At 44.7% G+C, this 27,854-nt stretch overlaps 1 protein-coding gene across 1 annotated transcript; it reads right to left on the bottom strand.

The window, feature by feature from the left end:
* Positions 1–26,151, bottom strand: LOC126517597 (uncharacterized). The gene is made up of 8 exons (XM_050167366.3): positions 24,395–26,151; positions 24,030–24,183; positions 23,623–23,691; positions 20,352–20,414; positions 19,654–19,726; positions 19,523–19,570; positions 14,499–14,704; positions 1–6,060 (listed from the first exon to the last, which is right to left on the bottom strand). The coding sequence occupies exons 1-8, from the start codon at positions 24,450–24,452 to the stop codon at positions 5,886–5,888; spliced, it is 846 nt and encodes a 281-aa protein (XP_050023323.1). The 5' UTR covers positions 24,453–26,151; the 3' UTR covers positions 1–5,885.
* Between the last annotated feature and the right edge of the window lie 1,703 nt (positions 26,152–27,854).

Consider the following 27,854-nt stretch of genomic DNA (forward strand, 5'->3'; position numbering starts at 1 on the left):
ACAAGTTATAACTGTTCAATTATTAAATCTTCATTTACAACTTCTCTAGAGAATGAAATTGCACAAATTGGCCTACAGCATAAAAATAAAATATAACAAGTTCAAGGTAACCTCAGTAAGCTTGACAATGAAACCGTTCAACATCACAGTTAGCCAAAATAATCTTTAAATGCCATGCAAAATGAAAATAAGCTGTACAGAACATTAAGACACTCACTTGTACGTGAGTCATCATGAATTTAACAAATCGAGCACTCAGAACAACAAGTATTAAAAAGCTTGTACTGTAAGGAAGGTTTCAAAATTGAGCAGTGTTCACATGCTGCAACATCACATACATACTATATGAAAAAGAAATGTACAAGATATTAAAATTCCAGAATGCGATGTAATAGTATCAGCAGTGGAAAACATCTCTCTGGTTGCCAAGTGTTTCACAAGTTTAAATGCATCACAGGGACGATTAACTTTCGCCCATCACCATGGACGATTCGCCTTACATGTAACCTAACAATGGTTACGTTACACGGAGACTAGTCACATGAACATTGTGCATGTGTGCATGCGAACAGTGTACTTGGAATCGCATGTACTTCAGTTGAAGCATGTGCATTCATCAGCCAATGGTAGGACATGATCGACATGCAAGGACAACTCATCTAAGTACTAGAACAAAAAAACATACAGTATACTTGCATTAATTTGACTATTAATTCAATCCCAACAGAAGGTCCTGGTCAATGCCAATGCACTTCTATGGACCCCTAATTTCCATTATTACGATCCTAAAATTGGCCTTGGCTGGATAATTTGAACTTGACCAGTCAGCATGCTTTACTCCTAGCTGACCACAATAGTGACCCTTTTACTGGCAGCATCTGTCTCGGCAGAGCTTACGGGACAGTGAATGTGTTCAACGCAAGTGTTAAACACCTCCCTTCAAAGGCAACTATATTCGGACTGCCCTAGCAAAATTTTCAAGCAATAATGGTAGCTCACAATGTCCGAGTATGGTATTTACCCGATTCTAACACATGCCCTTTCTTTCAAAGAAAATCTCGCCAAAAAGCGCGTTCCCGGAGTTTGTATGCCTTGCCGCGTAACACGGCTGTACTGCGGCAAAGCTGACTTTAGGAAATAAGCCACCACTGTGCAACACATGTTAGACCCTTGCCCATTTTTCTTGCTAAAAAATTGGCTGCACGTTAGATTTCTACTTTGCTCAGGAGCTTCAATGTTATCTCTGCATTAATTTTCTACTTTAGACACGTAGGAAGTGGGCATGCATTTGATTCGGGGGCATGTTAGAGTCGTGCAAAGACTGCCGAATGAAATCAACGGTGTGTGTGGTGTTTTTCTCCATCTTTTAATTTCACCCGCTAGATAATTCAATCAATTCCATCACTCCGGTCAGGGTCAAATTAACGAAAGTCGACTGCATTGATGTTTTGGACGCACTATGACTTGTTCACAAATGTACACAAAATTAGTACGGAGGTATATTGGCTCACGAGCTTAGTTCATTCCATAACTCTGGCCGCAAACTAATTCGTTGTGAAATGAAGTAAAGTTGCCCACACAAAAGAAAGTAAATATGGTTAATCTGTTCAGACCCTATGGAAAAAAAATTTTGAGCTGGAAATCTGGAACCATCTATACTGTACAGTAAAGCACTGTACTGTTCAAAGTTATTCATAGTAAACGTGTTTATGGTGACCAATAAATAAATCACAATCTATGCATTGCAAAAGCAAGCTGTGTGAACCTGACATGATGTGGCATGCCTAAGCTACCCAACTATGCTGTGCTAAATACAATGCAGGCCACTTTTAACGTAACCGCATTTAGCCGGGACCGGTTATAGAGTGGGTTTTTTTACCACCGAGATATCTCCCATAGAACTCAATGTATAGACGGACCGTTTATTGCATAGGCGTCCAAAGCAGAATACCAGTTATATCGTAGTTCCTTTAAGCGTGCGACCATGAAATTGGCACACTGAGCACAGCCTTTTCTCAGAGGCATTGAGCACAGCCCGCAAGGCCTCACGGTTGCCGGGCGCGCAAACATGGAGAAGGGGGAGCGTGGGAGCCCGCGTGGAGACCATTGGCAAAAAGCGAAACAAAAAAAACGGCCGTGGCTTAGCTTGGTTAAGCCTGGTGATTGCGAGGCAATGGTGTGTTATTCTCGGATCAGCTGGTAGTATGGCTGGTGGTAGTCTTGGGTTATGCTAGTGTTATGGCTTAGTGAATCATCTAAGCACCAGCACGTCCGGGTGCATCTCGGACTTGAGCACGCCGTTGGCGAACGCCCGTATCGAGCTGAAGGACGAGAGGTCCAAGTAGCGCATGACGACGTTCTCGATGCTCGGCACCCGCCGAACGTCGGCGGCTGCGAGGAGGCCGCTGCTGATGTCGCGACACGCGAGGATGACTCGGGCGCCGCGCCGCGCCCCTGGTGAGAGGAGCGGGAGTTAGGCCGCCGTTGGTGGCTACCGCCTCGCCTCGCGACGGCGTGAGATGGGGCCCCGTTTTTACACAGTTGGTGTGACGTCACTCTAGGTCACGTGGTGCGACGTCATGCAGTGAGGTCACGCTAAAGGTCAATGGTGCCTACCACCGCCTTGCCACGGAACGGGCTGAAGTGCGACCTAAAGTAGTATTGCTTCGCAATAAAAGGAGAAGGGCGGGAGACTTTAGAGGAAGGGTGGCGAGTGTTCTCGCCACTATAGCAGCATCCAATCAGGGTGCGCGCTGCACGGAGCGCAGGGTACAAGCGATAGCGGCAACAGCGCACTTTTTTTTTTCAGTCTCTTTGTTGCACTTGGTGTGTGCACGTCGTGATCTCGTCGTGTCGTAGTCGTCCTCTGTGCACTTGTGTTGTCGGGCTTTTCTCACCATGGCGTTGGCGGCATCTTCAAGCGGTGTGAGAAAGAGGCATGCCTTATCGCTGGAGACGAAGGAATGCATTATAAGGGACATAGAAAGTGGGCTGAAGAAGGTGGCGGTGGCGGCCAAATACGGCGTTTCCGACACAACCGCGTCGACCATACACAAGAACAAATTGCAGCAGCAACTGCAGCAACATTTGTCTTCCCTGTCACGGAAGAGAATACATACATCGAAGTACGAAGACGTGGACGCAGCGCTCTTCATATGGTTTCGTGAAGTTAGGGCTCGGAGTGTACCAGTGAGTGGCCCCATGCTCCAACAAAAACCCTAGATGCTCAAACAAAGTCGAACAAAGTCCCTTCGTGCTCTTTTACGCCACGACGACTTCAACCCACTTAATGGATCGATCCAGCAATTCAAGGACTGCCATGGCATCAGCTGCAAAGTGGTACGCGGTGAAAGCGGTGATGTCAACGAAGAGTCCATCGAAGTCTGGCTTGGCTTAAATTTGGAAACCATGCTGTCCACGTATACGGACAGAGACGTATACAATGCTGACGAAGCTGGCGTATTTTATAACCTTCTGCCCAACCGCACTCTTGCACTGAGAGGCGAAGCCTGCTCTGGCCACAAGGCCTCAAAAGAGCCCATAACTGTGTTGTTCTGCACTAACACGGATGGAAGCGACAAGCACTGCCTGTTTATCATTGGAAAATCAGTGAGGCCACGTTGCTTTAAAAAGCGAGAGTGCCTGCCAGTGACATACAAATCCAACAAAAAGGCGTAAATGACGTAAGACATGTTCACAAGCTGGCTTTGCAAGTTCGATGAAGGCATGGTGGCACAGAAGTGACAGGCCATGCTCATTCTCGACAATTTCATAGCCCACATCATCATCACCACCATCAGCCTGGCTACGCCCACTCCAGGCCAAAGGCCTCTCCCATACTTCAACTACCCCGGTCATGTGCTAATTGTGGCCATGTTGTCCCTGCAAACTTCTTAATATCATCCATCCCCCTAACTTCCTGCCGCCCCCTGCTATGCTTCCCTTCCCTTGGAGTCTAGTCCGTAACCTTTAACGACCATCGGTTATCTTTCCTCCTCATTACATGCCCTGTCCATGCCTTTTCTCTTGAGGTATAATGGTAACCAGCTGTTCATGATCTGAGAATGCCTGCCAAATGCACCCCAGCCCATTCTTATTCTTCCGATTATTTCAATCACAGCCGACAAGCCAAAGTTGACTGCAGTCAAGTTAAAGTTCCTGCCTGCCAACACAACTGCAAAATGTCAGCCGCTCAACCAGGGTGTCATCGCAACCGGAAAGGCACTTTACAAAAAACGCATCTGCAAAAGAGTTTTGCTGAGCATGCAGCAACAGCAGCCTCTTAAAGTGAATTTAAGGGGTGCGATTGATATGGCTGCCGCTTCGTAGTGGCAGGTAAAAGCCAATACAATAAGCAAGTGCTTCAACAAAGCAGGCTTTGTGCACAATGCAGAGGCTCTCGATGCTGATGAGCCAAGCGACAATGTTGCCGATGAGACGGTCAACACCGACGACATGTGGTCCGGCCTCGTTGAAAGCAAGTTTCCGCCACAGACACCTTCCAAGAATGTCGATGCCGGTGATTCGGAGCTTCCTGTCTGCGAGGAAGTGAGCAAGGATGATGCGATCGTCGCAGCTGTGCGCGGTAGCACAGAGCTTGCAACCAAAGACGAGTCGGACGACGATGTCGACCTGACGCCAGACCCAGATGTCCCGTGCAAAGACTCTTTGGAATACCTCAGCAAAGTGAAGATGTACTGCGCAAAGAACACTGAGTGAGAAAGCGCTTCGGTGCTTAAGCCTTGTGGAGGGCGAAATTGTTCGAAGCACTGTTAAAAAAATCTTCAGACGAAAATAACACCACATTTGTCAGAACTTGGTTTCTGTGCTGTGTTGTGTTGCATGTACGTGTGAGTGAAATATGTAATAAATTGTGTCTGAAAGGTGGGTGGTCCGTTTGGCATAGCAAAGCCGAAAAAAGCATGCTTTGGTTATAACGCGGTACTGCTTATAGCGCGAACTTTTACAGCTGCCACGACTTACATTATAAGCGGTCTACACTGTAAAACTGAATTCAACTAAATACAACAGGGATGGTGCCGCAAGGCGGTAGTGGCAGATTAATCAATTTTCCAGTGATCATACTTGCGGGTTCCTGTTCATCATCCTAGGAGCAGTTTGTGAACTGGGGTGAAATTTTGCCAATGCTACTGTTCATGAATGGAATTTTTGTGAAGTGTTCATGAACTGAGGTACCACTGTATTTAGGCAAGCACTCGCTTTATTTCGAAAACTTGCGACCCCCACTCAACCAGTTTTTGGAAGATTGTGCATAACAAACATCAGCTGTACATGCATTTTCTTTTCACCCTTGTACTCAGGCGAGTGCTTGCCTTACTTTGACCATGTCAGCGTTAACCGCCCATGCGAACATAAGAGCACCACTGTTCTCAATGTTTAAGACACACCGAGCAGAAACACTTGGAAACATACAGGATGACCAGAAAATGTGAATCCCTAGCTTTGCAAAGCATTGCCCATCTGTAAAAGAATGGCCTTTCAGTCTGGCCAGGCACTGTAGGCTCCCTTAGACATGTATGCATAAAACGCATGGTAAACAACAGCTGCGAAAAAGTGCACAGCTACAGAGAAAGCATAGAAAACAAGGCACCTCTCGGGAGAATCTGCCAAATGGATATACAAGAAAAAAATACCAAAGCACCATTGAAAAAATTGGTCCATAGATTGTGCGCATGAGTAAAATGCAGAAAACGTCACTGCTCTAAGCTGAACAGGAAAGTCCAGACACAAAAAAAGGCACAGCTCTCGTCAACAAGCCTACCCGAAAAATGACCCGACACTTAACAGTGTAAAATGCTGAGAGGATTTGCAGTGAAACACACTGTGCAAAGAAATGCAGTCTGGTATAGCAGTTTGCAAATGTGTCAATCCCGAAGGCCCAGTTCGGTGACCTTCCGCTGCGCGTAGCTCATCACAATCATGCTGGTCCCATTGGCGACGAAGCTTCGGATGGAGCCAGGAGCAAGACCACGGTACATGGCTGTGAAGCCACCTTTTTGCCTGTAGATGGACTTCATTCGCTGGAGGAGGGACACATTTCTGCACAGATTTCATTCCAGCACAACCATGTCACAACCAATAAAGAGGTAATTGAACCAGTATAACTTCTAACCTGACTTGGAACATACACATTGACTGGCTATTGGGAAAATCAAATCGGACTCTTGGCTTCCTCCGACGCTCATTTTGCCAAGCTAGCGAGGACACAAAACTTCTTGTCTACAACTCAATAGTTCGATCCAAACTTGAATACTGTTCCGTTATTTGGAAACCTCATCAAGAGGCTTAAATCACTACAAAACAAAGCTGCTAAGTGCATTGTGTCCGATTACTCTCGCTATTCAAGTGTACCTAAAGTTAAACACAGCCTTGACCTTGCAACACTAGAAAGAAGGAAGGCATCTCGTTCAGTATTATTTCAGAAGATATATCACAACCTTACACCTAACACTACATCAATAATGACACCAGCTGCAACGTTTCCACGCTTCGACCACTCTGTTTTAAAGTTCGTCAACCATTGGCCCGCAACGACCTACTTCGTTTTTCATTTCTGCATTTGGCAATCCAGGAGCGGAACTAGTTGCCAAGATCAGTAGCCAAAGAAGGAAATGCTGATAAATTTTCAGAAGCACTACATCAATTCTTAGTGCTTACCAAAAACCATAGACATAACCACAAGGATGTTCGGTAGTTTTGACACCTGCAAATGGCATGTCTTCTAAATTTCATTACGGTGTTCTTCAGTTTTTTTTTATGATGTATCAAATAAATCATCCCATGCTTCAGTATCTGCATATCGAAATTGCTGTATTGCCTTCCCTAAATAATGTTTTTTTTCTTTTTCGTATTCCCACTTTTATGGATGAACTGTATTATACTTCTTTATGCAAAAGTGCTTATGCAAGTTATTAGCACCACTATATTCTTTGTAGTGTGTATGTAAATTGTAGAGTTCATTGTACTAAACATGTCTCCGCCCTCCCCTATGTAATGCCCAATGGGCCTTTAGGGTAAATAAAATGAAAATGGAATGGATTTCATTGCAGGCAAAGTTCTAAATTGTGGGGTTTATCGCACAAAAAAATATTTCATGGTTTTATTTAATTAACTTAAATTTTGGGTTCTTATGTGCCAAAACCATTATGTGATTATGAGGCACACCGTAGTGGGGGATGCAGACCACCTGGGGTTGTTTACTGTGCACCCAATGCATGGTACATGGGCCTTTTTGCATTTCACCCCCATCAAAATGCAGTCAAACGCACCCCAGCCCATTCTTATTCTTCTGATTATTTCAGTCTCATGATCTGGATCCGCGGTCACTACCTGCCCTAAGTAGATGTACTCCCTTACCATTTCCAGTGCCTTGCTACCTATTGTAAACTACTGTTCTCTTCCGAGACTTAAATATTACTTTAGTTTTCTGCAGATTAATTTTTAGACCCACCCTTCTGCTTTGGCTCTATAGGCCAGTGAGCATGCATTGCCATTGGTCCCCCGAGTTACTAAGCAAGGCAATATCATCAGCGAATCGCAAGCTACTAAGGTATTCTCCATTAACTCCTATCCCCAATTCTTTCCAATTCAGATCTCTGAATACCTCCTGTAAACACGCTGTGAATAGCATTGGAGAGATCGTATCTCCCTGCCTGACACCTTTCTTTATTGGGATTTTGTTGCTTTCTTTATGGAGGACTACGGTGGCTGTGGAGCAGCTATAGATATATTTCATTCTCAGATCACGAACAGCAGGTTGCCATTATCCCTCAAGAAAGAAGTGTATAACAGCTGTGTCGTACCAGTACGCATGTACGGGGCAGAAACCTGGATGCTTATGAAAAGGGTTCTACTTAAGTTGAGGACGACGCAATGAGCTATGGAAAGAAGAATGATGGGTGTAACGTTAAGGATAAGAAAAGAGCAGATTGGGTGAGGGAACAAACGCGAGTTAATGACATCTTAGTTGGAATCAAGAAAAAGAAATGGGCATGGGCAGGACATGTAATGAGGAGGGAAGATAACCGATGGTCATTAAGGGTTACGGACTGGATCCCAAGGGAAGGGAAGCGTAGCAGGAGGTGGCAGAAAGTTAGGTGGGCGGATAAGATTAAAAAGTTTGCAGGGACAACATGGCCACAATTAGTACATGACCGGGGTAGTTGGACAAGTATGGGAGAGGCCTTTGCCCTGCAGTGGGCGCAACCAGGCTGATGATGATGATGAAAATGTGGCTGCCATGGCCGCAATTTGATCACATGACCTCGTGCTTAGCAGTGCAATGCCAAAGCCATTAAGCAACAATGGTGGGTATTGTCTCTCTTTTGCACAAACATACTCTTCATGGTGAACGAGTACTAATTTTCCTTCATGTGAAACTGTATTTGGGCATTACATGGTTCAAGAAGCGTCGCAACACTTTTTGAACACAGCAAGATAATGTTCACAATATGTAGACAGTGCTGCCATGAACATGCAAGCCAAACATTATTTTGCTGCATGCAGCAGGGAGCTCACAACCTCAAAAAAAAATGATTGCTCGCTCTCTCCTGCAGCTCTTTTGCCACTTTCAGTGACGTCATAGCCAGTGTAAAAGCTCACACATGCCAGCCCAATGGCTGGCATATATGAACTATGAGGTTTATGACCATGAACTGCTCCCAAGCAAATGCTTGCAAAGGCACAGGCACCTCTGCCAACCTTCTGCAGCTAACAGGAAAGCAGTGGTTGTTAACACATCCCTTTCATCCGGTCACTGCACCTTCGGCAGACACCAACCTTGAAAGGCTACCACAAACATGTATAGAGAAAAGAGTAAGAAGGGCACAATAGGCAGAGAATAGACTAATGGCACCACTGAGCAGAAAAGAAACATTGTAGAAGTGCTGCTTGCTGGGCCAGTTGGTTCATGATGACACTTGAGAAAGCCAGCAAAAATATTGAAAACCAAGCATGTGAACAAATACGTTAAGTGTACGACACTTGTTATCTACAAAATCCCATTGAAATGTGGCAAGGTCTGTATTGACCAAACAGGCCAATGCGTCAGTGACCAGGTGCGCAAGCATTCTGCGTTGACAAATTCTCAAGGAGCTGGTAACCTGGATTTTCATTGTCATCACTGTTGTCAGCGTGACTGTGCACCACTTTCTGAATATGTGACCATTCTTGGCAGGGGCAGGACGAAAACCAAAAGAGAAATGCATTTCATATCAGTATTCAAGAGGAAGGAAAGAAAGGAAGTGTTCCTTCTACCTCACTCTGTGATAAAGAGATAGCTTTTCTAGAAGCTGAATTTAAAGATGTGGTACATAGTTAGGGCAAAATGGTCTGTTCATCAATTTAAAGAATTTGTGCCTTGCTAAGAGCGTTGTGCAGGCGTCGGCGGTTTGATGTTCGAGGGTTGATCCGTGTTTTCAAGTATGTCAGTTGCCGAGTCCAGCATTGTGGTGTCTCTTCTTTCTGTCGTGTTTGCGTCTCAATTTTTTCGCTGGTTTTCTCAATTGTCAGAAACATTGTGTTGACGAGAAAGTGTGCTCTCTAGATCTGTAATTATGAGGCCCTTCTCTATGATTATAAAGACCAAGAACCTTTATCTCACAAAATTGGGAACCAGAAGTGCATGTGTTAAATTGGTCCATTAAATTAAGCTTTTTCCTTCCTCCGTAGTGCTCATCTTTCGTACCCTCCCTTGTACCGTATTTTCCAGCATATAAGATGCATCGTTATAAAGACACACCCCCCACCATTCGAGAGTTCTTAAGCAAAAATTAGTACTGTATTTACTCGCATAATGATCGTACCCCTGAATTTTGTCGTCAAAAATATATTTTTTCTTCCCCATGTAATGATCGCACCCCGAACTTGTCGCAGTGATATGTTAGGCGCCAAGTCTAGCTAACGATGATCGCGCTTACCATCTGTCGAATGCCATGCAAACGACTCTTGAAGGCATACCAAGCGGTCTGCACGCACCGAACATTCTTAACCAGATGCTCCATTTCATTCCTTTCATCACTTTCCGCACTTACAAGAAAAAAAAAGCTACAACCAAACCTACCTTGGCTTCACAATGGTTTTGGTCAAGAACAAAAAAAAGGCGCCTTTCCATTCTTCTCGTCTGCACTCGTGGGCACGCAACAAATTGCGAGCGACAACGATAGTGGCCATGTTTACAATGATACGTTAGCATTGTTGTACCCTATTCATACGCCGACGCTTGTAACACAGCCGAGATATTCGCCCGCTTTTAGCGAAAACATGCCATATTAGGATAGTAGTGAAGACAAATGCAGTTTTCGCAGCATGCCCGCCATGTGTTTCTATGTTACTGGCAGCTAAGCATGCCCACCTCTGTTTCTGTTCCCTCAAAGTTGACATGGCTACGTTATTGTTGCAAGCTTGCCGATATTTACCATATTATTCATTACTGATACGGAAGAACCTGTTTCAACGCGCGTAATGTACTCACGAGAAGGAAAAAAATAACGTTCAGCGCGTTCAGCTTGCTCCGCCGGCCGCCATTTTTGTTTTGGTGTCCCGCACTGCTCAGCGGCAGCCGCCTGCTTGTTGACCTGTTGTCATCCCGCAGCAAATGCGGGATGAAAATTAACTTTTTACGTTTTGCAGAAAATTTACCTCACGTAATGATCGCACCCCTGAATTTGCGTCAATTTTTTTGACATGAAAGTGGGATCATTATTCAAGTAAATACGGTATATAAGATGCACCTGTGTGTAAGACACATATTCCCGCACTTGTTGCGAAGAAACCTCACAAAGTGTGGTTGCACAAATATTGTGATATGCTGCACTTATCAATTAACATCTCCGAGTACTAGTCTCTGTAAGAACACTTATGAAGCGTAAAATTTGCGGGGAAAAAAATTCGCAACCACTTGAAGCCTTCAATGTCTTCTTCCAATGCACTCTCAAAAATTTCGGCGAGTTATAGCGATAGCATCGTTGAGGCGTCCTCTTCTGAATCGCTGCTGTCGCTGCTTTTGTCGAGCTCAGGTGCTGACAAAGCTAGTAGGCCTGCCTTATGGAACCCTGTAGTCACTGGTACCGCACTGCTGGTACTGGTACCATCTGGGAGTCACTGGTACCGTCTCCGAAACCGCACTCCAGGCATCGCAGACCCACTTTGCTGAATGAAGCGTGCCTCATGCACCCTGTTGCTGTGTCCCTGTGCTCTCGTTCAGTCATCCATGCCTCCCGCAGGCGCCACAAAACGGTTTTAAAACTGCGGTTCACTGCAATATCCAGAGGCTGCAGTATTTTAGTCATGCCGCCTGGGATTACTGCAGGGATGCAGTTTCTTCTGCTTTTACACACTTGAGCGTCAGCCCAGTTATGTGCGCTCGCATGCTATTCACGAACAGAAGGCCCCTCTTGACATTAAAAAGGCCGTCTGGCCGCTCCAAAAATCCCTTTTTAAGCCACCTGCCCATCCAGCCCTTCACATTTGTCTCTATGACAATGCTGTGCAGGAAGGCTTCTTTTGGCATGGTCTTCCTTTTAAAAATTATCATGGGTGGAAACTTCCTCCGTCAGCACAGCACAGAAGCACAACCGCGAAATGCACTTTTTTGTGGCCTGTAGTTTTAATCGTGATGACCTTAGCACCCTTCAGTGCCACACTCCTTTCCATAGGAATATCGAATGTCAGTGGTACTTCATCCATATTGTTACGGAAGGATGAAAGAAGAGAGAGGAAGCAGAAGATCGCAAGACGCTGGCTGCTGCAGGTCGTTGGTGGTCGGTCATCCTAACTACTCACTCATTTTGTATATCTATTGTAAATATAATCTTCTATACTCTCAACATCCCCGTAACATATTGGTGGAGGTGTGGGGTACCACGGCTGGAAATGGAGCTCCGCAGTGGATGTCGCATGACCGTCCGCACCATGAATGATTGTGAGCACTCGGGATCAACGTCATTTCCACCTACTGTGACACCTTCGCATGCTACGTCGCTGTCACTTTCGGTTGTCATTGTGCAACCCAAGGATCTTGGAATTTTCTGCAGGACTGATGGCGCCGACGTTGAAGAGTGGGTGGCCATGTAGGAACGCGTGAGTGGAATCAACAGATGGGACCCTACGCTTATGCTAGCCTACCTATTGTTCTACCTAAGAGGCATGGCAAAGGTGTGGTACGAAAACGACGAAGAGGAGCTAACCAGCTGGAACCAATGCAAAGAGAATTTGACAGAGTTGTGTGGCAAACCAGCCAGCCGTAAAATTGCTGCAAAGCAGGAACTGGCCTCCCGTGCCCAATCCCCTATGATGTCTCGTACATCCAGGACGTGCTGACACTTTGTCGTAAGGCCGGTCACGACACGACAAACTGAGAAGGTCGGGTACGTGTTTAAGGGCATTGCTGAAGACACGTTTAATCTGCTAATGTGCAAAAGCTGCTCTACAGTTGATGCAATCGTTAAAGAGTGCCGACAGGTTGGGCAGGTCAAAAGCCGACGCGTCTTGCAACCATTCGCCAAACTTCACAATACTGCCGCAACGTCGACGTTTGAAGATCAACCCGCACAGCAGCATGCGTCATCATCAGAGGGCATGGTGCAAATCATTCGACGTGAACTGGATGCGATGGCGCCCGCAGTTTTCTGTTCGCGTAGCCCTGATGCTACCACATCTTCAGTTCCTCTGATACAAGCCATCGTTCGCCAGGACCTTGAAAACATTGGTTTACATTCTGTGTGTGTTGTCGCCCATCCCAGAGCTAACGAACGCCCTTCTACTATTTTCGCTCCACCCCAATGCTTCACTCCGCCTTATCGCAACCCGACTGAGTCGAGAACTGCGGAAGACCAGCAGATATATTTCACCTGTCGCCGCATTGGTCATGTCACCCGATACTGTCGCAACTCGTGACTCTCAACACCTTGCACGCCAACCAACTTGAGCCGTCTTGATGGAAATGCCTGCAATGTTTCGCCCACCGCCGAGTCTAACAGCGCTGACAACTCTGCTACGAACACGTGGTACAGCCGCTCACCATCACCGCACGGACACCAGTCTCGTTCACTGCAAACAAGTTGCCTTTCGTCCCCTGTGACGTTTGGCCGCGCCCTTTCGGAAAACTAAGAAATGAAGCCCTCAGAGGTGGTGCTTTCAAGCGTTGTAAAGGAGACACTCGAAGCGGGAGAATCTCGCCACTAAATGAGGACCGCAGCGTACGAGGGAATTTAAACTCGTTTTCAGCTCGCTTCGGCGTTCCCGAAGCAGCCGACGCGGACGCTATGTCCACGTGATCCCTAATAGCACGTCACGCCGACGGTGCCGCCAGCTTTTCCAGTGGTGGAGCTCGAGGCCAATAGCAGCGTCCAATCAGGGTGCGCGCTGCGCGGAGCGCGGGGTACAAGCGACGGCGGCGACAGCGCACTTTTTTTTTTTTCACTCTCTTTGTTGCACAGTAGGTGTCAGCAGGTGGTCATTTTTTTAACGTGTTCTGAAGTTTCATGATCATCGAAGTAGAAAGCAACAATGGCTGGCTTCAGGAGAGGAGCGCGCGCTTCAAAAGACTGCAGATCTCGCAATTCCACTGCGTCAGCAGCTGATTTTATCAATGTATCGAGCAGCAGCGAGTCTCACTGAGGATGCTGCCTTTTCGTTGAACTTTGACTCTGAGAGCGATGACGACGCAAACCAGCCTGGCATAAGCAACTGTAGTGCTTGCAGCTAAAGTTTTGCAGTGAATTACCTGTTCAGTGAAAAATTGTTTTTTTTGGAGATAGTGCCTATTAGACAGCAATACATTTTGTATATCTCATAATTTTTTGGTACATTTCGTTCCTAGTAGATACAAGCGTGTCTTTATAAACTTTGCTCAATTTTATCCCACAATCTTGATTCTGGCAATTTTAGATCATCTTTATGACATACATATAAAATTTTTATGCGTGAAAAGTGCAATCATTCTGCTTTTTTGTTGATGTTTTGCACAAAATATTGAGTGCAGTAGTTCTTTCAGAAAAAAGAAATTGACGTAAGCTACAAAAAGAACACCTATTTTCCCCATGGTAGGGAAAGAGTTAAGCCCTCCATAATTGGTCAAAATGGGTTGGGCCAACCCCACATGCGCGGTTGCCTTGCCATAAAGGCCGGGCCTGAGCCACTTTGACCCATCACAAAGGGCTAATGGCAGATTTGGAATAAAAGCGTATTGGAATAGTTTTACTTTGTCGTGGCTTTGGAAAATGTACAGTGGTGCTCAATATTAGCTGCCACACCAGTGCCCGTGGTTGAAGGGGCTCCAAGACTGCACGGCAGCTCTGACGTAAGAGTTGGTTTAATAAATACTCTTAATTAGAAACATGTTTAGTTCTACCATTTTTTGTATGTCAGCATATGCAGTCTTGCAGCCCTCTTCAACCAAGTTCACCAGTATTGCAGTTCATACTGAGCACAACTATACATGTCAATGAATGTACATTGAAATTAAACTTGAAACGCACTGTCCATAGTGGCCCTGTACTTGCGACTTCATGTACTCGAGTGGCCAGACAATCCACCAGGCCGCCGTTGCTGCCAGGCCCGAGATGAGAAAGGGTCCCAGCAGGGGTCGCTGGAAGTACTCGTTGAAGTTGCGCCGCCCCGAGTCGAGGAAGATGAAGTAGGACGTCATGAGACCCACTGTTCGCATCCATGTCACACCAAATCCCTGCATGGGCAAATAGTAATCGGGCCACATGAAACGGCAACACACTGTAAAACTGTGGTTTTTATAGCACTAAGTAACTACTTCAATTACTGTAAAACAAATGCGTCCACAAAGCTTCCTACTAAACATGCTCGAGTAGGGCTTAATGTTAGCATGGTTGGTAAAGGTTAGGCTTGGTAGAAATGAAGGCAACAAAGAAAAGCAGACAGCAGGACAGGCACCCCTTTCTAGCAAGATCTACAAAAACAAGCACAGGGAACTGGCATTATGGGAGCTGCAAGTAAGGGTATGTAGTAAAATTAGGAGCGCGAAAAAGGAGACAGACCAGACAAGTCTTGTTCATGTACTTTTTGCACTCCTTCAACTTTACTACATACACCCTAAATGAACCAGCCCAGCAGCAAACCTTGGTAATGGTATAGCATGGGAAGGATGGGAACTATATGAATTTCCCTAAACTTTGGCCCTTTGGCTTCAAAATGGCTTTTTGACCTGGCAAATCGATCATTTCCACTAAAACACTGCATTACAAAGGCAACAGTATGCAATGATTATGCACGTGCGTAGAGACTGATTGCCTCTGCACGTAATGTACAGTGGTGCCTCACTGAGTGAAGGCTCACTGGCAATCACTTTACTTGCAGAGCAGTTTCTCCCACTTAGCCAGGATGAAACTGCGCACAGACGTGCCTGCGTATCTATACTGGCTTGTCATACTCCCTCACCTAGTCTCACTCTTGCCTCGCCTTCAAACATGCACTGAAGGCGACTTTAGATCACTTCTTCCTCCCTTGATCTTTAAAAAAAATAACAAGGAGAAAGTCCTTTGCAGCAGGTCTCTTCCACCTCATTTAGCAGAGGAACACCAACTGAGCTGGAGGGAATTGGCAAATGTTTCCAAATGTGCAAGTGGCTGCACACACTAGTGTGTAGTAGTGATTCTTATACCATCTTTCACCTCACTCTGGATCTCGAACATCCCCCTCCTCGGTAAATATTGTGACTTCTTTTTTTCTTTAGATGTTGTAATTAATGAATAAATAGGTCTTTACAATCAAAACAAGATTGCCCTGTGGCCTAAGTGGACATATTTTCTGCTTTTCCATCATTAACCCATTAGGAACCAGCGTAGCTTTCAAAGTACAGCACCACTTTCACTTGTAAATAATTAAAGAATCATACTGTTTTCCTTAGTATGCCATTTTGCTACGAAGGGTTCCGCCAACACAGCCACGCTGTACTTTTTTCTCAGCTGCATGATGCGTTCGAACTATTCTTCACGAACTTGGAGAAGGGCTGAACATAGCAAGTATTGTGCATGCAACTTATTTTTATCTTGCTTAGTATTTGCTTCTGGAAGCTTACTTTTGTCTAAATTTTATAAAAGAATGCTGTAAACAAAGAATACTTTACATTGCGTATACAGTGCATCTTTATAGCATCGCAAGGAAACATACAGACATACTTTAATAAGTATGCTGGGCCTATGTGTAGGCTAGAAGAGGTTCTCAAAGCATATATGTACGACGGTTTTTAACCTGTATTTTCGCAAAATATTTTTTGCTGGCTGGGTCCCTTTCTTGGTGCCGACAAAAATGACAATGCTCTTGTCTTCAAAATCAATAAATACCAAACAAGGTTACAGTGAACTTCGATAAATAAAAAAATAATTCCAGTTATCTCACGAAAATGTTCTATTAATAGAGCTTATTTACACATGGTTTTGTTACTAATCGCAATGTGAGAGGAAGCGGAAAACAACAAGGTTGCAAACGAGCTGGGCTATGGAATAAAAATAGGGCAACCAGCATTCCAGAACCAGAAGCAGAGTCTATGTCTGGGTGGGTCAGAAACTTCTAACAAAGTGTCCCCAAGCAAACAACGCAACAGGATTATAATGCAACAAATCTACTGTAATTGCAAGACAGTAGGCTTTTCTCCCATAAAAGCCCAATGATGATGATTATTGGATGTTTTTGGCACAAGGGCCATGTGTGGCCAAAGAACGCCAAGGCAATTCTAATTAGCTATCAATGAAGCATGAACTGAATTTTGGAGGGTTTGAATTTTAAAGAAATTTTCCAGTACCCAACATCTCCCTGTCAGGATGCTGGTCACTGGAAATGAAATATTCATTCAAAGCAGCTGCTGCTTCTCTGCCTGTGAACACGCCAATGGCTGTCTTTATGTTTATCTCTGTGTTGTGTTTTTTCGCGCAAGTTAGGACTCCAACTTCATTCCCAACTTCATTTTTGCTTGCTTTAATTCAGCTGTTACCTTAATTCTGTATTTTCTGAAATCAGTAAACAGTTGCGCACTCCTGCATTTTACAAACTAGTGATAAGTCTTGTTTTTCTTATAACTTTTAGCAAAGCCGCATTTATCCAAGGTTGTTGTATTTTCCTGCTTCTCTGACTGCACAATTTCAACAGAAATGTTTGGTCGTAACACAATCATTTTATCAAAAAACTACTTGTGTGCGGTGTTCAGATCTTGTTTTTCAAATACACATGACCAGTCTTGATAGGATCAGGGAACGGAAATTTCCTAATGCTCTTGCGTGGAAAGTGCAAGTCTGTGTTCTTGTCCCTCCTTCCCCTCATTTGTGTGCGCAAGGAATGAAACGAAATACAGGCAGATCATCGCTTATCTCAGCAGATAACAGTCCTCCAGTGCAGTCAGTGAACTGAGCAGTCATCTCAACTTATTTCAAGTGCATATATAATCACTGATGCTGTGAATTTCATTTTGTGATCAAGGCACCCCTGCTGGTGCCGAAAGAGACGTCAATATATTTGAATTGGTAGGTGTACACTTTCTACAATGACCTTCACTCTGCAGATGACTTTTCATCAGACCTTCATGTAAAGCACAGTTTCGGAAGCGTTCTTCGTTCTTCACTGTCACAACAAGGTGACAGTATGCTGTTCTCCTGGATGTAGAAAACAGAGTGAACACAGCGACAGCCAGGTGGGCCTTTCAACAGCAAAGATGGTGAGAAAAAGATGCGATGTTCTGTTACAATGTCAAATGGGCAGCTACGCAAGCAAAAGCGCAACTTCCCGAGCAGCCAGGTGATGGCCAAGCACTCGCATGGTGTAAGCGAGCAAACAAGCAGGCAAGAAAAAAGCTGCCCACCTGACTGCTTTCTGAGCAAATGACTACAGGGTTGCAAGACAGTATCCACTTCTCTCGTGTCCGTGTCTGCACGCCTTACCCTTTTTTGCATTATGAATCCTTACCAACTAGCTCAGATTTATGTTCTAAAAAAAGATAGACCCCTAAGACTTTAATTATGTCCAATGAACTAGACCAAGCTTGCACCCTACTTCATGATAAGAGGCTAATTACCAGAAGACAAAGTAAAGGTGAAAATTCCATCTCAAGAATTTCACACCAAAACGACAGTGTGATGTCACAAATTTCAATGTATTTCCTGGTTTTGGGGTCACAGTGGCAGAGCAGAAATTCTTGAAATCAGGTAAGTTCATTCCACGGCTCCTTGAGAGTACACATTGAATTGAATTCTGGGGTCCTACAAGGCAAAACCACGATTTGATTATAAAGCCCACCATAGTGGGGAACTCCGGATTAATTTTGACCCCCAAGGTATCTAAAGTGCCCTCTATGCACGGGACACGAGTGTTTTCGCATGTCATCCCCATTGAGACGCGGCCGCCGCGGCCGGGATTTGATCTCGCGACGTCGTACTTAGCAGCACAACACCCTAGCCGCTAAGCCACCGTGGCGGATTGATCAAGAATACAATGTAATTAATGTCTACCAATAAAAAATTTGCTAGGCCAGAGCAGGTGCGGGGACATCAAGATGGCATCACCCCGTGTCTTCCGCAGTTGCGTCTTTTCTAGCTTACTGGGCCTCTCTTAGCGACAAGAGCAGCTTGTTGGTATCGCAGAAGGGCGATCTGTTAATACAAGGATGCAATCTGTGAAGATCACTCTCAGCTATACTATCGCCTTGGCCACACCTTCACCATCCGCACGTACTGTTTGGCCGTTCTGGCAAAACTGCAAAATAAATAGCGCCGTCTAGTAGTTCCAGTCTGCATCAGCTTTATGTCACAGTGTCATTGGGTGCTGCCAAACATATACTGAATAAACAAACATGCCTTTTCCGGTTCAATTGTTGGTGAAGTGTAGTAGAGACGAGAGATGGTAGTTTATAGTACTTTTTTTGACGGCGGCTCACACATGTTTCTGCGATATCTGTTGAGTGTTGATAGCCTAGTACAATGGATTGCACTGTGCAAGAGATAAGTTTCGGTGACAGTGTCTTGGCGCAGCTGACAGCGGCACCACGAACAATGCGTTGCTTGCGTAGTTCCTCGCACGCCGACAGGAACGACATGCCCGTCCCAGAGCCGTGACAGGGAGAAGCTTTTTGGCGACACTTTTGATGTCGCTGTATAACATCGCCAAAAATGTGCTTCACAACCATGTGAGTTGTAGCACAATTAAGTAACAAAATAAAAAATTTCACACTTTCTTTTCAATTTAGTTTACGTAAAGCGGCCGTAGTTAACCCTTGTCAGTGTGCAAAAGCCGTAATGTGGCCGATTAACCAAGCCGCTGTGCACTCGCCTTGGCAATACGTGCTGACAACATGGGTAAGCAGTCACTTGCATTATTCAACAGGCCTATCGTCGAGGCGCTAGTATCGCTGAAAGTGATCATCACAAAATGCATCCCTGGCTAAAATTATTCTTCTCTTGAGTGTTCTTTCAACCTTCATTAGCACTATATCTGTATTTTCCCTTTGGGTAGGTTTGTTACGGTAAAGTAAAATCATAATCCTTACCGTGTAAACTTTGCGTAATGTCCATGTCTGCCCAATCTGGCGGCTTATCTGAAATAATTAGACATATTACAGTGTGCCACTACTACTGTAAATCATATACATATTTTTTCTTCTTAAAAGCTTGGTCAAACCTTAGCATACTCTAAGGGGCACTCGATGATGGCTCGGGCGGTAGATGCAATGACGCCTCCGATTACGACCCTCCTGCAAAAGCACAATTTAAATTGGCAAAGGTAGTTTTATAGAGCAAACAGTGATTTTCATGCTTCTTTTTTTCTTTTTTTGTGAGATTAGGTATATGGCACATGCAATATGATGCACATTGCTTGTTATTTTTTCGTAGTTTCAATGCTGCCTGTCGTATTTATAAAGATCATTAAATTAAATTATGGGGTTTTACGTGCCAAACCACTTTCTGATTATGAGGCACGCCGTAGTGGAGGACTCCTGAAATTTCAACCACCTGGGGTTCCTTAACGTGCACCTAAATCTAAGTACACGGGTGTTCTCGCATTTCACCCCTATCGAAATGCAGCAGCCGCGGCCGGGATTCGATCCCGTGGCCTCGTGCTCAGCAGCCCAACATCGTAATTATTAAGTTACATTGTTTTTCTTTTTTCTCTTTCATTGTCTCACATGTTTTGCTTACTTGTATGCTTTGTTCGTTATTTCTTTGGCCTAGTTAATTGCTTATGTTTGTAAATGTTGTACTGCTTTTTTTTTTCCTTTTCCTATATTCAGGTACTTTTGTCCCTCCCGCTTTGATGTTTTGGGCTGGCAGTATTAGCTAAATAAACAAACAAATAAAATTGAAGTCCTAAGAGCTTACGTCTGCAGTCCTGCTGTGAGTGGAATTTGGCTCGTGCACACAGTGTTGTCAAGGTATGTGTACCTGGAACAAGGAAGAAAACACAAGGATCAATGACAGCATAAGTGTAGGACATGCAACTCCTTTAAGGACAGCAAGAAAATTAGAAACCAAATGATGTTTTTCTTTAATCGAACACTAAAGAGAAATACTATTACATTAAGCTGTAATAGTTAACTTCACTTCTGCAGTAGCAAAACAGCCCTTCTTACTATGAGGTGACGTTTGGCAAAACACAAAAGGTGAACACAAGGCAAATCATGACACCACCTTAAGTTTCCTGAACAGCTTGCTGCGACCATCATGGATTTTTAACATTGTCAATTGGGGCCTGGTTAGCTGTTTATCAGTAAAGAAGGATAACGTATTGCATTACAGAGGGAACAAAGGATTAATATATTATGCTTGAAGAATGTTTCCTGTGCCAAAACATTTTAAATGTGTGAGAAAAGATTGAAACCTGCGATGTCATGTTGAGATGACGTAGTGGTGCTCAAGTGTCAGTGCGAAATTCAATAGCTACAACTTAGACCTTCATTTGCTTCACTAATAATCCTGATTTATCAAATGAGTGAAATGGAAAAAGTTAAGATATCTTGCCAGTGTAAGCTTATCAAGTACTGCTCTTTATAGACCCTTAACATGTTCACTGTGACGCGAGTCACGGCAGTTATCCCTCATGTGTAGCTATGACTTTCTTGCAGCGTATAAGCAAAGTTTATGCTGGAAATCAATGGAGAGGGAAAATCCTTGTTGCTTCCTATTTCACGTGTCATGGCACCATCCCTCCACACCTTAAGAGGAAACCTTAGCCCGGGTGCTCCTATCTAAATACATGTAAAAAGGAAATTCGTTTTTCTCGGCAGCCACTGCACCAAATTTGCATCAATTTGCACCAACAAGAAAAAATGATATGACAGTTCTATAACTTGAAAAAGGGGGTACCAGCGAAGCGTTAGACACGGACGGACGCTGGACTTTCAACTTCATGCACCAACTGGCCCAAGAGCTTGCGCTAATACAATTCTATAATTGCATCTAAAAGTACATCTGAAGCGGACAAAATTGATATGTTACACATGAACTTAAAAAAAGTCAGTAATATGGAAATACAGTTTTTCCAGAATTCTTGTACACAACAAATTCACGTAAGATATCAATGGACATATCGAATTTGTCCGCTTTGAATGATCTAATGGATGCCATTTACAGAGCTGCGATATCTGTTTTTGACAGAGAGCTATTAATTTATAAACTTCGTGCTTCTATATTTTTCGAACTTGTAAAAGTCTTTAAAATTCTTTTTCCGGAAAAAATTTTTCCATCCCTAAATCCAAATTCTACTTCCAACAGTCACTAGAACTTAACTCAACTCTCTCAAATGCAACAAACTTCATTAAAATCGGTCCAGGGGTTATCTCAGAAAATCATTTTTGCATTTTACATGTATCTGAAATGGCCACGTCAAAGTTGGGCCCGAGCTAAAGCTTTCTCCTAAGGAAGTTTCAAAGAAGTACAGCCCCTTGGTGACAATTCCTTGGTGGGTCACAACGCACTAAAGGAATACGACAAGTGACCCAATAGTGCACCATCATGAACAGGAATTGGGACTACAGAAATTGTTGCCACAATGAACATGTTGAAGTTTAGGACTGGGCTGGCTACCACAGCCTAAGCATTTACAGAGTCGACAGCAATTTACGAAAAAAATCAAGTTGCGGAGGAGCCCTTGTAGCACAAATAAGACAGTCGCAGATAACAGACACGAGGACAGCACATGTGCTAGCTACACTCGACTGACTATTACAGTCCCTAGAAGACTAGAAAAAAAATGTATATAAAATATATTGCCAAAGCATACAAGTCCATCATGGCAAAGAACACCACAGTAATTTCACTGCTTTGACCAAGAATTTGACAAGATACAGAGGATCAAGCTTGAAAGCCATGCAGTGTGCATCAATTGTAGCCGTCCCAAGAGAAACCTTGAGAAGGCTACATTACTTACCCAAGTATCAACCCAAGAAGTTACTTGGAGTTTTTGAACTAAATTATACTTCTAGTCCCATCTTTTTGATGTTTGGATTAGAAAGATTTTAACTGAACAACTGTTCAAAGGTATGATGGAAAAGAAAGGGAACACCAATCAAGGAAAAATATTTAGTGAAAAGTTAAAAGAAGTTTAATCTCCCACATGGGAGCTCACATGGAAGCCGTGTGGCTCCCGTGTTAGTTAAAGTTGGGCTTGTTCGTATATCATGATATACCAACGAGCCCAATGTGCAACTTAAGTCAACTTCATTTCTAGTTCAGTGGGCCCTTCCTTACAAGTGTTCAGGGATCCCTGCAGTACAGTTGCCTTCATTGCCCTGGCAGTGTGCACAGCCCAATCTTCTGGCTTTTTAGCACCAAACATGCGTCATCTGTGTTCTCCTTTGCCCTGTTTCTGATGCGCTACACCTTTTGTCTCCCTTGTTAGAGCCACACAAATTTTTTCACCAAGTATTTTTACTTGCTCAGTGTTCCCCTATTCTCATCATGCCTCTTCCCGACCAGATTGGATTCCATCAAACCCTGGATTTCATCTGTGCCAAATGTAGAAACTGCATGGCAGACACTGCAATTAGTTCTAAGTACACTTCCATACATATCTGCTCCTACAGCACTTATTTGAGCACTACAAGGCCTCAAACTTCACACAACATGCTATACTGACAATTAGCAGTTTCTGCTAAAAACGAATAAGATAACCTCAAAAGTAATCAGGCATCAAATAAGGGGGTCCACCGTAAAAAGAAGTTTAAAGAAAAGTGGGAGATGCTCGAGGATTCCAAGTGCATACGACACATGCTTCAGCTGTCCCTATATGGAAGCTAAGCATTCAAGAATGTTTGCACATTTCCCCCCCCCCCCTTAAAAAAATCTAAATTACATCTCTTGTAGGGTTTCTCTTGTTCTGTTTTCTGTGCTATTGCCGTTCTCCGTACTAGAAGGCTTTTAAGTCGCCAAAGAAAATAAAACCGGTGCTGTTGTACTTGTTACGAACCACCCTTGGCAGGAGATGAACGGTCACATTATGAACAACTTATCGGTCGTTGATGAGCGGTACGCACTACAGATAAAAGACATCGATTGCTCAAGGCTGCGCGACCTCAGTCTGGCGAGTGACTGTAAATTGGGAAATTACCAAGAAAAAAATAACAGAAAATGCTGTATTCGTAGAGCCACTTACGCAGCTTCAAAAACGGCGAACTGAACGGAACGGTAGATCCCAGATCCCAGGAGTGGCGGGACGCAGCCCCTGTAAAAGCAAAACCGAAACTGGAGATTTTTCTCTCCATCTCTTTTACATGGCGTTGTTGATAGCATTACCACCGGCCACTTGCCCTATGGCATAACTTTTTGACGCTAGTGAGTTATCGAGACGACACTATTATGCAGCGAATAATATGCCGCGCGCGAAAGAGTGCGGTCAGCTGTTGACCTTGACACTCCACAACGGACTTGCGCAGCGTGATTTTTCGGATATTCGCCTTCTTTTTCGTATTCAGCTTACTGTTTTACCTCCGTTGCAGCGTGAACAGATATGCAAGAAAAGTCAACACACACCAAAAAGAAGTAAATTAACTTAAGCTACACCTGTAGAGCCCGACGACGCCGCCGGTCCTGAGCGTTTTCCGGAAGGACTGGTACATGCTGCAGCTCTCGAAGCCGGCTTGAGCCTGCATTTTTGTCTTAATGGTGTCGAACGGATGCCCGACGCACACGTTGGTGACTCCATAGAGCACGCCGACTGCAACGGAACAAACGTACTACGTTACATAAACACCCCGGTGCCCGGACGAACGGACACGGTGGCTTCCCGTTTGGAACAAGTGTGCCCAATAATGTAGTTATGTGTACCATTACAAGTTAACTGTACATAATGTCACGTCACGCCTCAGAAAAGCGCCGACAGAATCGTTGCGCAAGAATCCCTGTGCTTTAAATAAGGAAAGACTCACCGCCTAAGCCGATAGCTCCTTCCTTGAACCAGTGCGTCCGTTCTTCGTTGTGCGTCATCGCAAAAAATTTGAAAAATTAACTGTTGGGCTTGACTTAACAGTGAGCGATGCGCGTGGTCGCAAACAACTGGGAGCCTCGACGATATATGACGGTATCACATGGCATCACTTGTCCGGAGCGCACAACACGCGGTCATTGACGCGGTTTCGCCGGCGGGCAAAAGCACGCGTCGCGTGACGTGACTTCCGCTCTGCTTCCGCTGGTCAATCAGTAGGTTGTAAACTGCACCACTCATCCGCACAAGTTGTATCAAACCGCGCAGAAATGAAAGTATTTATTTCACAATTAAATTCACAATCAGCAAATTATATTTAAATATGTGCAGGGTCAGAATAGAGCACTTGTTGGCCTGCACCTGGCACTTTCAACTATGATGCTTAAAAAAGCTTTCCTTTTTTTTTTTTTTTTTGCTCTAGCCGTATTCATGGTGGCGTCCTGGCGGGAATTTTAATTTCATGTGCAGCCGACGTGAACGGACGGACGGTGAAAGCTTTAATGAGGAAAGGACCTGCGAGGTTGCCAGCCAGGGCTCAGGCCACCCGGGCATTATGTGCTGTGAGGCATAGCCTTTCCACCGCTGCCCGGGCCCGCTGGATTGCCCATAGCTGCAGTCGTGCAGTTCCGAGCTAAGTCAGAGCGCTTAGTCATCGCTCCTCGAGAAGGTCCGGTTCTGTACGTGTTCTCCTCTACATATATTGATCTGATCTCTGTGCATTTCCATAAGATGTGTGCCATGTCTACGTTTTTGTGCTTGCAGCTCGCGTCTGAGTATTGTCTGGAATTTACTCTGTTTAAGTGTGCTGGTTTTCGGAACGTTCTGGTTTGCAACCTTCTCCGATCTGTTTCTGAGACCTGTCGAGTTGTTTGTGGGGTTGTAGGTGTTATGTCAGGTTCTTGGGAAAATATCGTGCACGCAAGGTTGACCTTGGTGCGAATAATAAGCCATTTGTACACAGAATGCAATCTTTTCACACTGCTCTCATAAGATCGATTAAGCTATATTTACAACACATGCAAAGGCACTCAGAAAAGAAAGCACCCTTATAGCTGGCAGGAACATATAAACAGGGTGCCCGTTAACGACGTCATAACACACATAGTCATAGTTATAACCATGGGTTCAGTTGCCGAGGATGCGGCACTGGACGAACCGCAGCTTATCTGTATAGCGCAACAAAACAAAGACACAAGAGGAAACGAAGACAAGCGCTATCAACAACGAAATTTTTACTTCCGGGATCGGTCATACTTTTACCCCAAACAACCACGTGCACACTATGATATAAACCATGAGGATGCACTTACGTACATGACGGTATGAAAACAATCTAAAACCGATTCAACACGAAAACACAGAAATAAATGTCACAGTGTATCAGGCGACGGGTTTCTTGCTTCCCATGCATTGTAAAACGTGTTCGTCGGCCATGTCGCCCACTTCTAGAAGATACCACTATTATAGATAGGGATAAGCGCGAATGTGCAAGACTAGAATACAAACGGAGAATAGAAGAATAGAAACGGAGCAGATCCTCTCGGCCGCTGACCAATGCATCAGCAAACCGCGAGAGAGTTGGATTGTTTGCGCATGGCATAAAGGCTGAACTGCATTTTACATGTCATTTAGATTTTCTTGTGTTTTCGTGTTGCATCGGTTTTAGATTTTTTTCACACCGTCACGTACGTAAGTGCATCCTCATGATTGATATCAATATCATAGTGTGCACGTGGTAATTTGGGGGTATAAGTATGACCGATCCCGGAAGTAAAATTTTCGTTGTTGATAGTTATCGCCTGTCTTCGTCTGCGTTTCTTCTTGTGTCTTTGTTTTGTTGCGCTATACAGATACCTTTCAGCGATGAGCGACCAACAAGCCCACATTGCCACCCTCATCGAACCGCAGGGTCCCTTGCATGTCGCCGCTGGCCTTAACGCGACGCTTGGTAGTTGCGACCAGCCCGGCCGATGAGCGCGTCCCAGCTGCGTTCTCCGGGAGACGTGAGTAGGGCCCGGTGCTGAACCGGCGCTCACGAACGGTTGGTGCACGGGTCGTACCCGCGCTCTTCGGGAAGCGTCGATTGGGATGGGGCGCGGGAGCAGCATTCAGCAACGGCCAGCGGGCCCCAGGTTGTAGGGCAGGCCCGGATCCTCTCGTCTGACCGGTCAGTCGGCTCCATCCACCAGGCTCGGTTCGTCCGCGTGTACCGTTGTCCGCGGACATTCACCGGGACAGTTCGGTCCTTTGGAATAGCAGGGCTGCCTCCAGGCTCCGCCTGGGCACGCTTTTCTTTTTCCCGCTCCACGACCCGGCGCCGGCTCCTTGCCACCCGTCTTGTTGTTGCCTCAAGACATGGCTCGTACCCACGGTGGGGATTGGCCACACTGTATAGAATGAAACGAACACCCAACAACATACCAAAAGGATTATAAGGGCAAACATTTAGAACGAATCAATTGGCAATTAGCTGATAACACCGATTTTGTGAGTACCTATACATCAAAAAAAGAATTTTTAAATAAATCAAACTGAGAAGCTAAGGAAATACAACAATAAAATGAAATCTCCCATGGTCGGTACGCTAGCAGCGTAACTTTCCGGATGCTTCAATGAACTTGCGCAGAGCACTGATCATCGAACCATGGCTTGGGCCTAATTGACAGGCACCGAAAGACAAAATGTTTGGTGTAACTGCTAAACCTAATTTTCTAGCTTGAAAAATGGGGAACATCTTGCGAAAGCAGGAGAAGCGGCGGCAAGAAAGGAAGAAATGGTCAATAGTTTCCGGTTCATTACAAGAAGAGCAGAGGTTAGTTATCGGTAGACCAGATCTATGAAGGTAAAAATTTAGGCGGGGAACTCGACAGCGGAAACTTGCTAACGTCATCTTGCATTGGCGTGAAAGGCATTTGCTCGTGTTCGACTGAAATTTAAGATATTGAAAATCATGTGCAGAAAGTGTGGATGATTCATTACAAGTCAACAATAAAAGGCATCTGAATTTGGCTCCTGTTATAAAAGAAAAATCAGGAAGAACATTTAACACCGGACCATTTAGCGCTGACGATGCGAGTGAATCGGCTGATACATTTAAAAATATTCCACTGTGTCCGGGGGCCCAGACAAAGCGGACTTCCGACAAATTGTCTTGGACAAGAGTCAAAAATATACTCAACAGGTGTGACCGGTTCATCATCATCATCAGCCTGGTTATGCCCACTGCAGGGCAAAGGCCTCTCCCATACTTCTCCAACTACCCCGGTCATGTACTAATTGTGGCTTGTTAGTGGAAGTTAAATGTGTACAGACCGAAAGCGCGTCTGTAGCCACTATTACCTTAGGTATTTGTGGACCCAATTTTCGGAAGGCCAGAATTATCGCCAGGAATTCAGCAAGGAATA

The sequence above is a fragment of the Dermacentor andersoni genome, chromosome 11, assembly GCF_023375885.2.
Source record: "Dermacentor andersoni chromosome 11, qqDerAnde1_hic_scaffold, whole genome shotgun sequence".
Lineage (NCBI taxonomy): Eukaryota > Metazoa > Arthropoda > Arachnida > Ixodida > Ixodidae > Dermacentor > Dermacentor andersoni.